General features: G+C 34.0%; 1 protein-coding gene across 1 annotated transcript; it reads left to right on the top strand.

Annotated features, from left to right (window-relative positions):
* The first annotated feature begins 42 nt into the window (after window positions 1–42).
* On the top strand, window positions 43–2,644 carry RPL4 (ribosomal protein L4). The gene is made up of 2 exons (XM_021423370.2): window positions 43–1,693; window positions 2,333–2,644. The coding sequence occupies exons 1-2, from the start codon at window positions 862–864 to the stop codon at window positions 2,362–2,364; spliced, it is 864 nt and encodes a 287-aa protein (XP_021279045.1). The 5' UTR covers window positions 43–861; the 3' UTR covers window positions 2,365–2,644.
* The last annotated feature ends 12,509 nt before the right edge of the window (window positions 2,645–15,153 follow it).

Raw genomic sequence — 15,153 nt, 5'->3', positions numbered from 1 at the left:
ATTATAATGGTAATAGCAATTTTATATGATTATACGAAATGTAAAGAGGTGTCTAACTGCCAATAACAAAAAGGACCTCATTTAAGTTTGTCTCGTTCGATTTAATTAAATAAATAATAAGAATTTATTTAAAATATTATAATTAATTCATAATTTTTTTTAAAAAAATATTATGTCAAAATATAAAATATTCTCAACTCTCTTCCACGCTACTCTCCCCATCTTTTGTTCTTCATCTGTAAGCGTATCCAAATCAATCATCTTTCACGTTTTTCTCTCCGTCTCTGTAAGCATGTAAATTAAAATACTTTCTCATAAACACCTTCTCAGATGCCTTGCAAAATATTAAACTTTTTTAATATATAAAAATATAAAAAAGGTTTTTGTCATCAAATACATAAAAATATAAAAATTTATTTAAATTTGTTAAATATTTTAAAATATTATATCAAATTAATATATATTATATATAATTTATCTCACTAATTACCTTAAGTTAATAATATATGGGAGAGCTCATAACTAACTACATATCTTAAAATTATTTACTAGGTTTGGGCTTTCGGTGGAGATTAAACCTTTGTTCGTCTAAAGGACAAAAGAAAACCAAATTAAGTCCATTACAATAAAGTAATATATATATATATATATATAATATGATTTTCGGAGATCTTTACACCAAAGTTTCCTTATTTTAACCCCGTTACACTTGTTAATAATTTTAACTCCAATTCTCCTAGGAGACAAGCTCAACCAAGGATAGGAAAGTAGTATGAGTGGATAACAAAACACACTTTTCACTCTCTGCGTTCCTTATTTTGCTCTTCTTTCACTGCACCACCCAGAATCCGAAGAACAGAAATGGCTACTTCAACCCCAACGCCCGCTTCGCTTTCCTTCTCCTCATCGTCCCTTTTCCTCTCTTCTTCCTCCACCAAACTCCCCCGCCTTTCTCTCTCCTTCAAAACCTCCTTAAAGCCCAACCTCTGCATTGCTTCCCAACTTTCCACAGTCCCCATTCTGTCCTTCGCCGGCGAAAAAATCGGCGAAACCTATCTCGACCTCAAGTCGGCACCACCCGAAACCGCTCGAGCCGTAGTTCACCGGGCAATCATCACGGACCAACAAAACAAGCGACGTGGCACCGCCTCCACCCTCACCCGCGGCGAAGTCCGAGGTGGTGGGAAAAAACCCTACCCCCAGAAGAAAACCGGGCGGGCCCGTCGTGGGTCTATGCGCAGCCCTCTGCGGCCCGGCGGAGGTGTTATCTTCGGGCCCAAACCTAGAGACTGGTCAATTAAAATCAACAAAAAGGAAAAGAGATTGGCGATTTCGACGGCATTATCCAGTGCTGCCCAGAACACGATAGTTGTGGAGGAATTCGGGGATAAATTTGAGAAACCGAAGACGAAAGATTTTATTGAGGCGTTGAAGAGGTGGGGATTGGACCCGAAGCAGAAATCGATGTTTTTGATGATGGAAGTGCCGGAAAATGTGAATTTGTCGAGTCGGAATATCGGGACTTTGAGAATGTTGACGCCGAGGACGCTTAATTTGTTTGATATCTTGAATTGCGATAATCTGGTGTTGACTCCGGATGCAGTGGATTATTTGAATGGAAGGTATGGGGAAGATTATGAAGGGGACACTGAAGATGATGATGATGAAGAAGAAGAAGAAGGAGGAGGTGAAGGTAAAGTTTTTTAGTTATTTATTGTTAGAGAATTATTATTAATAATGGTGCTTTAATGTATTGTTTTCTTGCATTACAAATTTTGTGTGTATGGGAATTGTTTTGAATGTGAGCATGACATGTTTAATTTTGGAAGGTGACCTGATTGTACTTGTTGGAGATTTAGAAAATAGAAATATAGATATGGTTCATGAGAATGTTTTATTGGACATACCAAATTGGTGCTCTTTCAAAATTATGTTTGATGGAGCATTATACAATGTAAATATGGAGAATGTGTAGTGTACATTGAACATATGGAAAGATGCAAAGTGAGTAGTAAGAGGTTTATTCTTCTTAGGAAAGAGCTGATATTTGCATTGTTCTTCATATGAATAACTCGTAATGAATGATCAGAAAATGAAAAATGGTCTGTGTGAAGTATTTTAACTTAAGATATGTGGTTCTTGATCGGTCTGTCTGTATTTGTGAGCTGATATAGAGATGACAGGGTGCCCCTAACTATAAATTTCTTTGTAGATCCTGCGAATTGCCTGTTTCTGTCTGTTTTCCCCTTTGTCTAAGGCATGCCAAAAGGAAACAATAATTTAATGGGCCTTTTGTGTATTGATTTTTTTTATTGCTTTTTAACATTTGCAGAGGCAGATGAGAATGCTGATGCAGCACAATGACCTCCTCTTCCCTCAGTTAACCTATAAGCCATCACATCTCGCATGGCCTGATTATTTTTCTGCTGTGCCTAAATCAACAATTCTTGCAGGCTAGTTTTGGTAAATTTTTTTAGTGTATTATTTCTGTATCTTTGCACATCTGTACAAATTTGTATCTATTTAGTTCATCAATGTTGTAACATTCTTCCAAGCATTGCTTCCTGTTTTGTTGTCCCTTTTATTGCGAATTGCTTTTTGTTATTCATTACTTTTAATAACATTAATTGGCTGCCTGCAATGGACAGGCAAGGTTAAACCTTGAATTCAAATGGGAATAATGGATAGCGTGTTGAGAGGCTAGCAATGCAAATGAACTAAAACCAGGATAATGCATTAGTTTGGATTTAGAAAATTCAGATAGCTGTTACCCAAAGAATCAGTTCTAGCCTGATTAACAAGCAGAAGTAAACTTGTCTTCAAACACCTAGTGATTGTTTGAGGTGACTATTGAGCTTCAGGTTTCTACTTTTAGTCATTTGGTGCACCAGTCTTCGGATTGGATTAATTTGAGATATCACTGTGGTTGTCTACAAGTTTTAGAGACTGGAATTGCACGAAGTACATAGTACAACAAACAGAAGGATCAACTGTAGGTAAGAGAATCCTGAAAAATTTTCTCTTTGTAGGAATCATTTTGTAGAATGTCTTCTAGTTTGTGTTATGGGGTTTTATCTTATATTTTATTCAAGTCTTTGAACTTAATGAAGCATAGGGTAAAGAAAGATAAAGAAAATCTTGAAGTAGATGTGGAATGGAAATTTAGAAGAAATGTATGTGTGTATGTGGAAGAAGGCTGCTTATGTATGTTCAATCGAAGACTTGCAATTAACCTACAGACTTCGGCCCTGTTGTTTTGTCCTCCCCTATGGAGTAGGGTAACCTGCTAGTTAGTCATATTTCTAGGTTTCTGGCTACAGAAATTGGAGTGGCAAAATAACTGAGGCTTATGGCATCGAAATAGTGAGGTCTGGATTGAAATATGCAATTGTATAGCTACCAACCATCAACAAAATTCATCAAGACCGATACCTCACTGGTCAGTTTATTAGCTGTACAAGTCTGACCACATTTGGGTACACAAAAGACAACAGAAGGAATTTATATGCAAAACTGTTTGCAACTGCTTCTCAAGCAGGTGAGTTAGAAGTACTTGCAGATGATTGATCATGGTTCTTTTGTTCTTGGCCTGGCGAGACAATAATTTTTCCAAAGGTAAGATGCAACCAAAGCTGGGACGGCCAACAGCTGGAAGAACTCTTCTTGGTAAGAGTCGAGCACTAGCTTAACAAAAAACCCAATCCATATCACAAATAAGAGCCACCTCAGGTACGGGAAAGGGATCATTGCAAGTGAAATTGTGGCAAGAGGAGCAGATAAGTGACTAATATTGCTGATAATTTTAGGGCATTTGCTGTCGCGAATTCGGCGTTTGAAATCAGTCACCGTGGCTATAACATATATTAATGTTGCAATGAAAAAGGGCGATATGAGAAGCATCCTCTTTTGTGGTACTCAAGCAACAGGAGGGGAATGAAGGCCAATATTGGGAAGCTTAAAACTGCGTGCCATGCTGCCAAGTCATGTGCGTACGCTGAAATCAAAAGAGAAAACAAAGAGCTACATGACTTGATAAAACCAACCATCATATGGCTAAAATTTATGGATAAATAATTTGATAAAGTTATTTAACTAATGCGTAAAAAGAAATACAGTTGAAAGATTTAAGGACACTGATGTTTCAAGATCAATAAGTAGATAAAAAGAAAAGAAGATATATTTACGTGGGAGGTATTTTCGTGTAAATCTTTCTCTGCTTTCCCAAGGAGAGCTTAATTTTTAGAGTACTGGAGTATGATCCGGTGTATACGGGGCAAATATAAGACACAAACATGCGATTCACACAGAGTCCATACCTCTACAATTTATATGAACAATTTTAAATTCTTTTTTAAAATACTGATCAATTTTTCTGAACATCCTTTAAAATCGATATATGGTTAAATTGGGGCTTTTTTTAAAATATATTATAGATCGGTAGGAGAGAGAATTTGTAGACTCATTGGCGCCAGAGCAACCTAGCAATTGTTGTAGAATCTAAAAAGCGCGCGAGCTAGTGTGACTTTCATACACGCCACCGTACGTGATACAGATTAACCAGTGCGTGAAACTCATCTATGCAAAGGCTTGTGCAAGGGAAGCGAGCCGTCGAGCGATTGTCTTGCAAAAAAGGATTGATAAAACTGAAATTATTTGCCGCTTGGGTTTTAATGTTTTCCAGCGCTGCTCCTGCCTACTGTCCTGTGTTGATAACTGGTGCACTGTAATGGTGTTGTTTCGCTGTCATGTATCTTGATTGAGTTTTTGCAGGCAAAACCGGCATATTGACTGAAGTTATCTCTGGCTCTAGATATATTTGTTTGCTATCGGGTATGATAGCGTTTCTGGGTAGCCAACTTATTGCAGTGTTAGGGTGATATGTCAACGGGCAAGGCTTTTTCCAGGTTTGTTGCTGCCAGTTTCGGATGCAACTATTGTAGTCTCGACTCTTAGGAAGTAGCGATCATTACTACGTGCGTATTGCTTCGCTTCTTTCGCTAGCAAAATGATTTTTAAATAATGAATATTAAAAATAAGTTTTTTACAAGAACGTAGGACGAATTTAATGTCAATCGTTGGTGAGCAAATTGATTCTAAACAGGAGAGTCAGGAGTACTTGCAGTCGCAGACGACCGATCATCATTCTTTTCTTGCTTGTTCCAAAGGTAAGATGCACCCGAAGCTAGCGGCTGGAAGAGCTCCAAGTACGCGTCAAGCGAGAGCTTAACACAGAAACCGATCCATATCACAAACAAGAACCAGCCCAGGTACGGGAAAAGGATCGTCACGAGTGAAATCGCGGCAAGAGAAGCAGATAAGTAACTGACATTGCTTATAACGTTGGGGCATTCGACACCACGAATTCGGAGTCTAAGTTCGGTCACCATGGCTGCAACATATGTCAATGTAGCAATGCAGAAGACCAGCATGATGATGCTGTTGCCGTCATCGAAAGGAGAAGCATCGGGGTCACGGTACTTGAGCAACAGAAAGGGCATGAAGGCTAATATTAAGAAGCCTAAAATTGCATGCCTTGCTGCCATGTCACCTGTGCTGAAGAAAACAAAGGAGCTGCTGCTTCAGATTGCATCACTTGACAAAACCAACCATATCTTGTCATTGTTAACGTCCAATAATTATTTGTTTTAACAAAAACTTTAATAAAAAAATAATCGTAGGAAGTGTCTCAGAGTCTTCATTTCCAAACATTTCAATTCAAAAAAATAAAGAAAAAGAAACAAAGAATACTATTTAAGTACTATACAACTCTCTAATAAAAATCAACCAATGACAAATGAGTAAAAAGAAATAAACTTTGAAAGATTTGAAGATTAATGTTTGCTAAAACTTGAACTTGATCGAACTGGTTTTAAAATAAATAAATAAGAAAGAAAAATTAAGAAAAAGAAGAAGCTTAATTACCTGGTATGCATCTTTTGGAAACTCTTTTTGGCCCCCCCCTACCCTAAAAGCACCTACAAATGTTTTCAGCTTCTCCAGTGAGAGCTTTAGAGGGTAATGAAAGGTTATTTATAGTGCATCGCACGGTAGCAAATTTTGTATTTAAAAATATCAGTTTTTATTCCAATATTAATTCTTGAAACTCAATAAAAAAGGTATTGTCACTTTCATAAAATAAAGCCTTGATCAAATCAAAACCGTGCACATAAGTCACGTCTGCCTACCACACATGTATCATTTATTTCTACAAATAAGATATTGATAGCTTTCTTATTTAATATAATATAGTTTGAGTTTTGTTAATTAAAGAAAAGCAAGTTGTGCCTTTATGCTAACAGACTCACTCAGTTTGACTCTTGATGAGAAACTCGCTCTATCGGTTTCGTTTGCCTTTGAGCGTTGAGCATGTGCGTATCAAAGCACACATAGAGAAACTTTGTTGATCTTTGCAGACTCCTAATTCAGCTCAATTAACAAAGAATAATACGTATCACGATTGGTGACAATGACAAAGGGATTAATATCATTACCAATTTTATTTTTGAAAAGAATATTATATACAAGCAAGAAGATTTGTATAGTTTCATGGCCCACGAATCCCTCGATAAGCATATCATGGTGGTCAAAATTAAGCTGTCAGATTGATTAAGAATATTTTATAGTTTAATCTCCACACTTGGATCTTCTAGAATCTTATAAAATCAAATTTGATTTTTTATTACACAATGCTAATTTTATATATAAATAAAACGTGTTGAGACATATACTCAAGCAACTAAATTATTAATATTATATTTAGTATATTGGATATTGAATTTAAATCGGTCACACTAGAAGATGTCGATAGATGATATAACAAATATTTTATTTTGAAATGTTAGGTCCAAAACTATTAGTTGAGCACAATGACGTTTAAAGTTAAAAAAAGAAAAACAATTTTGGTGGCTTAGTTTATTTACATGATTTTACTAAATTGGGTTTAAATATTACATGTGATTTTAAAAATTATAAATAAAAACAAAATTAGAAGATTAATTCTCATCATTGGAGAGTTGAATAAATTAATGAAATTTTATTACAAAAAGATTTTAAGGACAAGATGAATCATAATTTTTTGAACGTATAAAACTGACGCTCTCTGGCCGTACTTGGCTAAACTTATTAAATACCCACATCATATGCGTTTGCGGCTACTGAACCCAAGCCGCAAGGCACAGAGCCAGCCATGGGTGTCCTCGCCTTCCCTTCCGTCATATCCTTTCTCAAGCCCCACGCGTCCGATTGAAAGCTCCCGATGCAGATGATATCAAAGGCTGATTTTAGGGTGACTGTGTTTGAAGATTAAAAGAGTAGCAGACTTGTTACAGTCAAAGAAAATGAAAGACGTGTAGTCAGAATGTAAACTTTAGTTTTACTGTTTCATTGTTAATAATTAGTTTTAAAGTAGTTGATTAATTAGTTAGTTGATTAGGATCAACTGATTAGTTACTTGTATAAATACTCCTGTAATGACAAATTCAAGGATGAGAAAAATCATTTCCTTTACAGTGGCTTTTCGATTGTTCCTCTCATTCCTCTGTTTCATTCCTCTACTGATTTTAACATGGTTTCAGAGCACCTTTAGGTTAGAGATTTCGAGACTTTTCTAAACTCGAAGGTCTTTACTTGCTTCTGATTTATAGTTACTTAGCATCATTCATGGTGAAAATTGTTGTTGAATTTCTATTGCTATTCTTATAATCTCTAGAATCTTCATGGAAGAAAGCACAGTTAGTAAATCTGTTTTTTCTCCAGCTCAAGATCCACAATCACCTTACTTCTTACATCATTCTGATCATCTAAGATCAATTGTTATATCTCCTAAGCTCAGTATGAATAATTATGTTTCTTAGAGTAAATGCTCCCTTTTAGCAATCGTAATTAGGAATAAGTCAAGGGTTTTAAGTGGAACCATTGTTAAACCAGCTGTAATAGATCCACGTTTTGATTCATGGACAAGATGTAACAATTTAATAGTGGTCTGGTTATTACAATCAATAACTCCTCCCATAGCTTCAACTGTGTTCTACATGAATTCAGCTGCTAAAATCTAGAATACTTTGAGTAAAATTCTCACAACCTGATGACACAAGAGTACGTAATTTACAATTCACTTTGGGAAATGTATCTCAAGGAACCAGAACTGTGGATACTTATTTCATTGAATTAAAAGGAATTTGGGAAGAAATGAGGAATGACAAGCCATTACCACAATGTGAATATGGCAAATGCAATCCTAATTGCTTTAAGAAGTATTCAAACCAATATCAAAAGGATATGGTTTTTAGGTTCTTAAACGTTTTAAATGATTCTTACTTTGCTATAAGATCATAGATAATCTTGTTAGATCTTATACCTACTTTGGATAAGGCATATAGCATGGTGTTAAGGGAAGAAGCACAAAGAAATTTGTTTATACAAGGTAAACTAGTGTTAGATTCTTTTGCCATGGTAGTAGATAGATTCTTTTGCCATGGTAGTAGCATCAGATGACAAGAAGAAGTTCAAGAAAGATATCATTTGTTCTCACTGTAACAAGAAAGGACATTCAAAGGACAAGTGCTATAGATTGATAGGCTTTCTTGAAGATTTTAAGTCCAATAAAGGGAAAAATGCATATAAGAGAGATAAGTCAGTGAATAACGTGTCCATTGTTGAGGGAAAACAATCTGCTTTTGATGGAAAATAGCCTGCACAAGATGATGAGGTTACTAGAAATAGCACCATGTTTCAGATATCACTCATTAAGCAACAAGTCAACTAGCTAATGAATCTCTTAAATGAGAATGGCATTAATATTGATGATGGTAAGGAAAATTCTACATTCATTCAACAAAGCAAACACTCTTTGGTCAACTCTGCATTTGCAAGTATTATTTTTGACTTTGTCTGCTTCAGTAATTCCAACAATCTTCCATCTAAATATAGAGATGTGAATATTGTCATGATCAAGCATAATTCTTGGATAGTAGTTACAGAGGCAATAGACCATATTTCTTATTCTTTGAATAGTTTTATTTTTGTTAAACCAGTGTCTAATTGTTTTGTACAACCTCCAAATAAGTCAAGAACTTTAGTTACTCATATTAGAACTGTCAAACTTACTTCATCTCTCATAGTGAATGTTGTCTTATATGTTCCTAGTTTCAAGTTTAATCTCATTTCTATAAGTAAGCTCACTAGTTCAAAAACAAATTGTGTATGGTTTACTGATGAAATATGTGTTGTTTAGGATCTAAATTCATGCAAGGTTACTAGGGAGTCATTGCAGGATTATACTTCATGCAAGTAAATGAAGATGAAAAAAATCTGTCCAAGTATAGTTTTAATAAGGTCATTAAGTCAGTCAATATGTCTTCAGTTTTCAGCAATATAGTTACACATCCAAACTTTGATTTGTGGCATTTTCGATTAAGTCATGCACTTCTAAAAAGAATAAATGTAATTCATGAAAATTGTTCAAAAGTTCAAAGTTCAACAAGTTTACTTTGTGAAGTCTGTCTTATAGCTAAGCAAAGAAGAGTTTCATTTCTTGTTCATGTACAAGCTATTGTCAGTCCTTTAAAGATTGTACATGCTGACATATGGGGTCTTTATGAGATTCTTACTTTTTTTAGTTAAAGATATTTTTTTACTCTTGTAGATGATTTTACGAGATTCACTTAGGTATTTTTGATGAAATGCAAATCAGATGTTTCAACTATTATTTCTAATTTCAATGATCTTGTTAAAACTCAGTTTAAAGCTTGCATTAAAATCTTAAGAACTGACAATGGCAAAGAGTTTGCTCTTACTGAATTTTATGCTAGGACAGGTATTGTTCATCATTTAACTTGTGTTGCAACTCCACATCAAAATGGTAAAGTTGAGAGAAACATCACCATATTTTCGTGGTTGCTAGATCTTTATTGCATCAGTCTCATGTTCCTCTTCATTTTTAGAGATATACTATTCTCACTACTATTTATATTATTAATAGAATGCCAAGCAAAATTCTTAACGATTTAACTCCATATGAACTTTTGTATAAGTAATCACCTTCTTATGATTACCTTAGAGTTTTTGGCAGCCTCTGTTTTGTTTCCACTCTTAGTCAACATAGAAAGAAATTTGATCCGAGGGCTAGTAAATGTATATTTTTAGGTCATCCAAATGGTGTCAAAGGTTACAAGCTATATGATCTACTTGCCAACAAGGTTCTAATATCTAGGAATGTGATTGTTCATGAACATGTATTTTCATTTCTTGTTATTGGTCAAAATTTCTGTCTCCAAGACTTCTGTCCTAACCAGCAACTTATTCATTAACCCACGCATGTCCTTCTCCATGTTCTCAATTTGGTCCATCAACTTGACCAAATATACTGCAACATTGTCGAGGATATCTTCCTCTTCAGTAGCAACCCCCTTCCTAGTTTCACTTTTGAAAAATTTGGATGCCACGAGAATTTTGAGATTTTCCTTCAAGTGATTTTGATTAAAATGGATAATGGTTCTCTTTATTTATAAGCATGAATGCTGACTCTTGGAAGGGTGTTCAATGGTTTTAGGTTTGTTTTCTGATGAATATGGTTAGTTCGTAAATCAATACATTAAGTGCTTTAAAGAAAAAATCAAAGTTCTGTGTCAGTCGAATTTGGATGATTTTTTGCACCGATATAAGTGAAATTAAGAAGGTTGAATTGGTTATTAACCATTCCTAATTATCTTCTAATTTTACAAAATTGCTATTAAAGGGCTGAATTAGTAGATAATCAGCTTCAACAATAGGTAGATAAAGTAACGCAATTATTGAAAACCAGTCACGCAATGCACAACTCACGCAATTCTTAAAATCTAGTCTTGCAATGCCTCCTATCTAGTCCCACATTGTCTAATACTCAGTCACGTAATGCCAAATAAACAGGTTACGATTCCTAATATCTAGTCACACACCTTAATATCCAGTTATGCAATGCTTAACAAATATTCACGTATCGCTTATAAACTGATTGATTTCGCTATTCCTAGTCAAATTTAAGTTTCCAAAATTAGATAATTTACCCATAAACTTTTGCGTTCTATGAATATAAAAAAATAAACTCAAGAACCCATAACAAATACCATGATATCATCTCTGCATTTTGGGATGGCAAGAAAATTGGATGGCAATATAAACCTCAATGGCGTTGAAGAGCTGAATTGTGAGATATAAACCTCGATGGTATTGCAGAGTTGGACGGCTAGATAGCTAAATCGAAATTTAATTTTGAAATTTTTATCTGAATGACAGGAAAGGAGAGAGAAATCGAGACCACTTATTTTGAATTAAATGGTTTAAATGGTGTTTCGGGGACCCCAATGAGGAGTATACCCTTTCCATAAAAGAAAGACCAACCCAATCATGATAAAATTTCACACTTGACATTCTGCTTGTGATTGCTCTTAGAGAAGTAGAGGTGGCAAGGGCAGGAAAATTTCTTTTTTCTTTTAATCATGATCACATGGAATTGTTCATACTCATGATGGATTTGGTTGATTGGTTACCTTATGGTGTGAACCCTTTAGTGGTACTTGGAGAAATAGGAAAACTTTAAGTTGTAGGCATGTGACATTGTTATAATATATTAAGGTATAATGATGTCAATATGTGAATCTAGCATCTTATTATATGGTACTTTCCTATTTTACAATTGAAGTTATAATGGTGCAAATAGATATTTAATTTAATTGAGTTGCATTCCTATTGTGTAATAAAGGCATAATGGTGCTTATGTGAACATGTAACTTGATGTGTGTATTTGGCATTCCTATTATATGATACTTTCCTATTTTATAAAGTTGAAGGTATAATGGTGCAAATAGATATTTAATTTAATTAAATTGCATTCTTATTGTGTAATAAAGGCACAATGGTTCTCATCTGAACTTATAGCTTGATTTGTTTATTTGATATTCTGATTGTACATTAAGGTACAATGGTGTTTATTGAAAATTTCTTATTTTTAATTATGAACAAGAGGAGTTGTTTCATTGGGACACGATAAAATTTCAAACGTATTTTTGTCAAAGAGAAGAATTTGAAAGTCAGATGGATTTGATTGGTTACCTTAAGGGGAGAACCATTTTGTAGTATTTAGAAAATAAAAGAACTTTGAGGTTTGGGCATGTGACATTTTTATTATATATTAAGGTATAATGGTGTCAATATATTAATAAGATATCTTGTTATATGGTGCATTCTTAGTATTTAATGTAAGGTAGTTTGGTGCAAAATAGATATTTAATATATTAGAAATTGCATTCCTATTATATAATAAAGGTTGAATATCCAATTACATTTATATTTAAATATTTTATTATACTTTGTGGTGTTTGGCATAAGGCACTCTTATTAAATATTAAAGTATAATAGTGCAAATTAGATATTTAATATATTTGACATAACATTCCTATTGTTTGATAAAGGCACAATGATGCATATATGAACATATAGCTTGATGTGTTAATTTGGCACTCCAATTGTACATTAAGGTACAATGGTATCAATTGAGAATATCTTATTTTTAATCATGAGCAAAATGAGTTTTTCATAATTTTTTTAAAGAGAAGAATTTGAACTCATGATGAATTTGTGTGGTTAGTTAAGGTGAGAACCACTTTGTGTTGTTAGAGAAATAAAATATATTTTAAGGGTGTGGGCATATGGCATTCCTATTACACATTAGATATAATGGTGGCAATATGTGAATCTTATCTTGTTATTCTTATGATTTAATTGAAGGTATTATGGTGCAAAATACATATTGAATATGTTTAACACGGCATTCCTATTGTGTAATAAAGGCACAATAGTGCTTATATGAACATGTACTTTTATTTGTTAATTTAACATTTCAATTTTACATTAAGGTACAATGGTGTGAAGTGATAATTCTTTATTTTTAATCGTGATCACATGGAGTTGTTTCATACTCATGATGGATTTGGTTGGTTGGTTACGTTATTGTAAGAACCACATAATGGTATTTGGAGAAACAGAAAAACTTTAAGGTGCAAGTATGTGGCTATGGCATTTCTATTATATATTAAGATATAATGGTCCAAATATTTAATCTATTTAATATGACATTCCTATAATATAATAAAGGCACAAAGGTGATTATGTAAACATATAGCTCGTTGTGTTTATTTGATATTTCGATTGTACATTAAGGTACAATGGTGTTGATTGAGAATTTTTTATTTTTAATTATGAGCAAAAGGAGTTGTTTCATTGGCACATAAAAAAATTTTCAAAAGCATTTTTGTCAAGGTGAAGAATTTGAAACTCATGATGGATTTGATTGCTTACCTTAAGATGAGAACCACTTGTGGTGTTCAGGGAAATACAAAAAACTTAGTGTAGAGGTTATGAATCTTTTTCCATTAAAGATTTCTTTTGCTTCTTCTTTTTTTTTTTTTTTGTGTGGAATGCTTCCAAATTTAGTGAACGAAAGAGTAGGGATGATATTAAAGTCAGGCTATTTGTTTCACCCTTGGATTGTGTTGTATTCCTTGCTGTGTGGAAGTTATGAATATTATCAGTGCCATTGGCGAATTTTATGCAGATAGGGTGTATTTCTAGCTGTAGGTTTTTTTTCATTTTTTGAAAAGCCAAGGCAACTATAATTTCCATTTCATAATAACAATGGAAAACAGAGGCCAACCACATTCTGGTTGGTTCAAAAAACAAGGTTATAATTTGTGACCGAGTCACCTTACGGTTGCATAAGAGATCAAGATACACACACTTTCATTGACATGTCCTAGCCACCTTAAGGTCTAATCATCAGTCATCTGTACAGACCATTTACAACCAAAAGGGAAGACAAAAGCTAACATGTAAAGTAAGTGCACTCAGTTGCTATTCGTCTTAGGTATTCATTTCTTATGTCTCTATACAATGGCTATATCTATCCATTATAGTTTTGTCAGAAATGGAGTTTCCTTATTGTTGGTCCTCAACTCATGACTGACACTGTGTCCTGGGCCATAATAGAAAGTATATCTTGGTGAATTCACTGACTGAAGAACACCCAAGAAATGTTCATGTCAATACCAAAAGGGGATTGCCTTGATCGTGAAGACATTTGTTAGTGGACGCAAAAGGCTTGTGATTGTTTAGGCAATAATATTCTGGACATCCTTGCTGCAGGCTATTCTCACTTTATATCTTTGTGCATGACATGGATGGATATGTTTTTGATAAAAAGTTTGCTTTCTGCATAGAAGATGGGCTACCCTGTTGCTGAATCTAAGACATCTCGAATGATGAATGCCTACACTGATGGATATTTTCTAATTTGAATGTTTTATGCTTGAGTCTCATGGATTTTTGTATTTTTCCTTTCTTTCTTTGCTTGGGAGCTGCTGAATGATTTATTTTAAAGAGTCTTTTTTTTTTTTTCTACATGTTTAGATAAAAGATGAATATTTTTCCCTTTTCGTTTGCTTTCAATTTCTCATCGATGTCCAGTATCCTCAAATGATATATGATAGCATATAAAAATAAATGAATGCAAATGGAAGCCTTGTCGAAAGCAATCTTTTCCCAAGCTTGTGGAAGCATATTCTCGTCCAACTAGAATTGTCCATGGAAAGTATGTGGATGCTGATATGGAGGTACTATTACTCCCTTTAGTACTAAAGAAGTACCCAGTAGCTTACACTTGATATTTGAGCATTTAGCTCATACCCTTTTGTTTGATAGTCAATTCTGTATTAAAGTCTTTGACTGAAAACTGAATATGCTGTTCAGTCTTGGTAAGATTTCTAGTTAGTTTAGAATATCATTTTCTTGTTGGACATTGAGATATGAAAAATTGTTATATTCTTTGATTTATTATAGAGATGCATCACTTACAAATTTTGGAATCTCTTCTCATGGTGTTTTGATTTAATAATATTAGGTGGATGATGCTGCATTTGAAAACAAACGAAGAGAGAGCTTTGCAGGACCACTTTCTTGTTTGTTAAAAACAAAATTCACCCTAGTGGATTCTTAGTTTATTATCAGTCGGCTGGTGCTGTTGAGTTATTGTCTTTTGCAGGAAAAATGGTACTTTGATATAATTTGTTTGATTAACACTGTTCCTAGTTAACCCTGAAATCTAACTTTTCTGATTATGCCGGT

The sequence above is a fragment of the Theobroma umbraticum genome, unplaced genomic scaffold, assembly GCF_002168275.2.
Source record: "Theobroma umbraticum cultivar Fairchild unplaced genomic scaffold, ASM216827v3 scaffold_95.0, whole genome shotgun sequence".
Classification (NCBI taxonomy): Eukaryota; Viridiplantae; Streptophyta; class Magnoliopsida; order Malvales; family Malvaceae; genus Theobroma; species Theobroma umbraticum.
The sequence above is the reverse complement of the archived record's forward strand: the minus strand, read 5'-3'. Positions and strand labels throughout refer to the sequence as shown.

Coding starts and splice junctions, on each gene's coding strand:
- RPL4 (XM_021423370.2), top strand. CDS start 862: ATGGCTACTTCAACCCCAACGCCCGCTTCGCTTTCCTTCTCCTCATCG. Junction 1,694..2,332: donor AGAAGAAGGAGGAGGTGAAG/GTAAAGTTTTTT, acceptor TAACATTTGCAG/AGGCAGATGAGAATGCTGAT.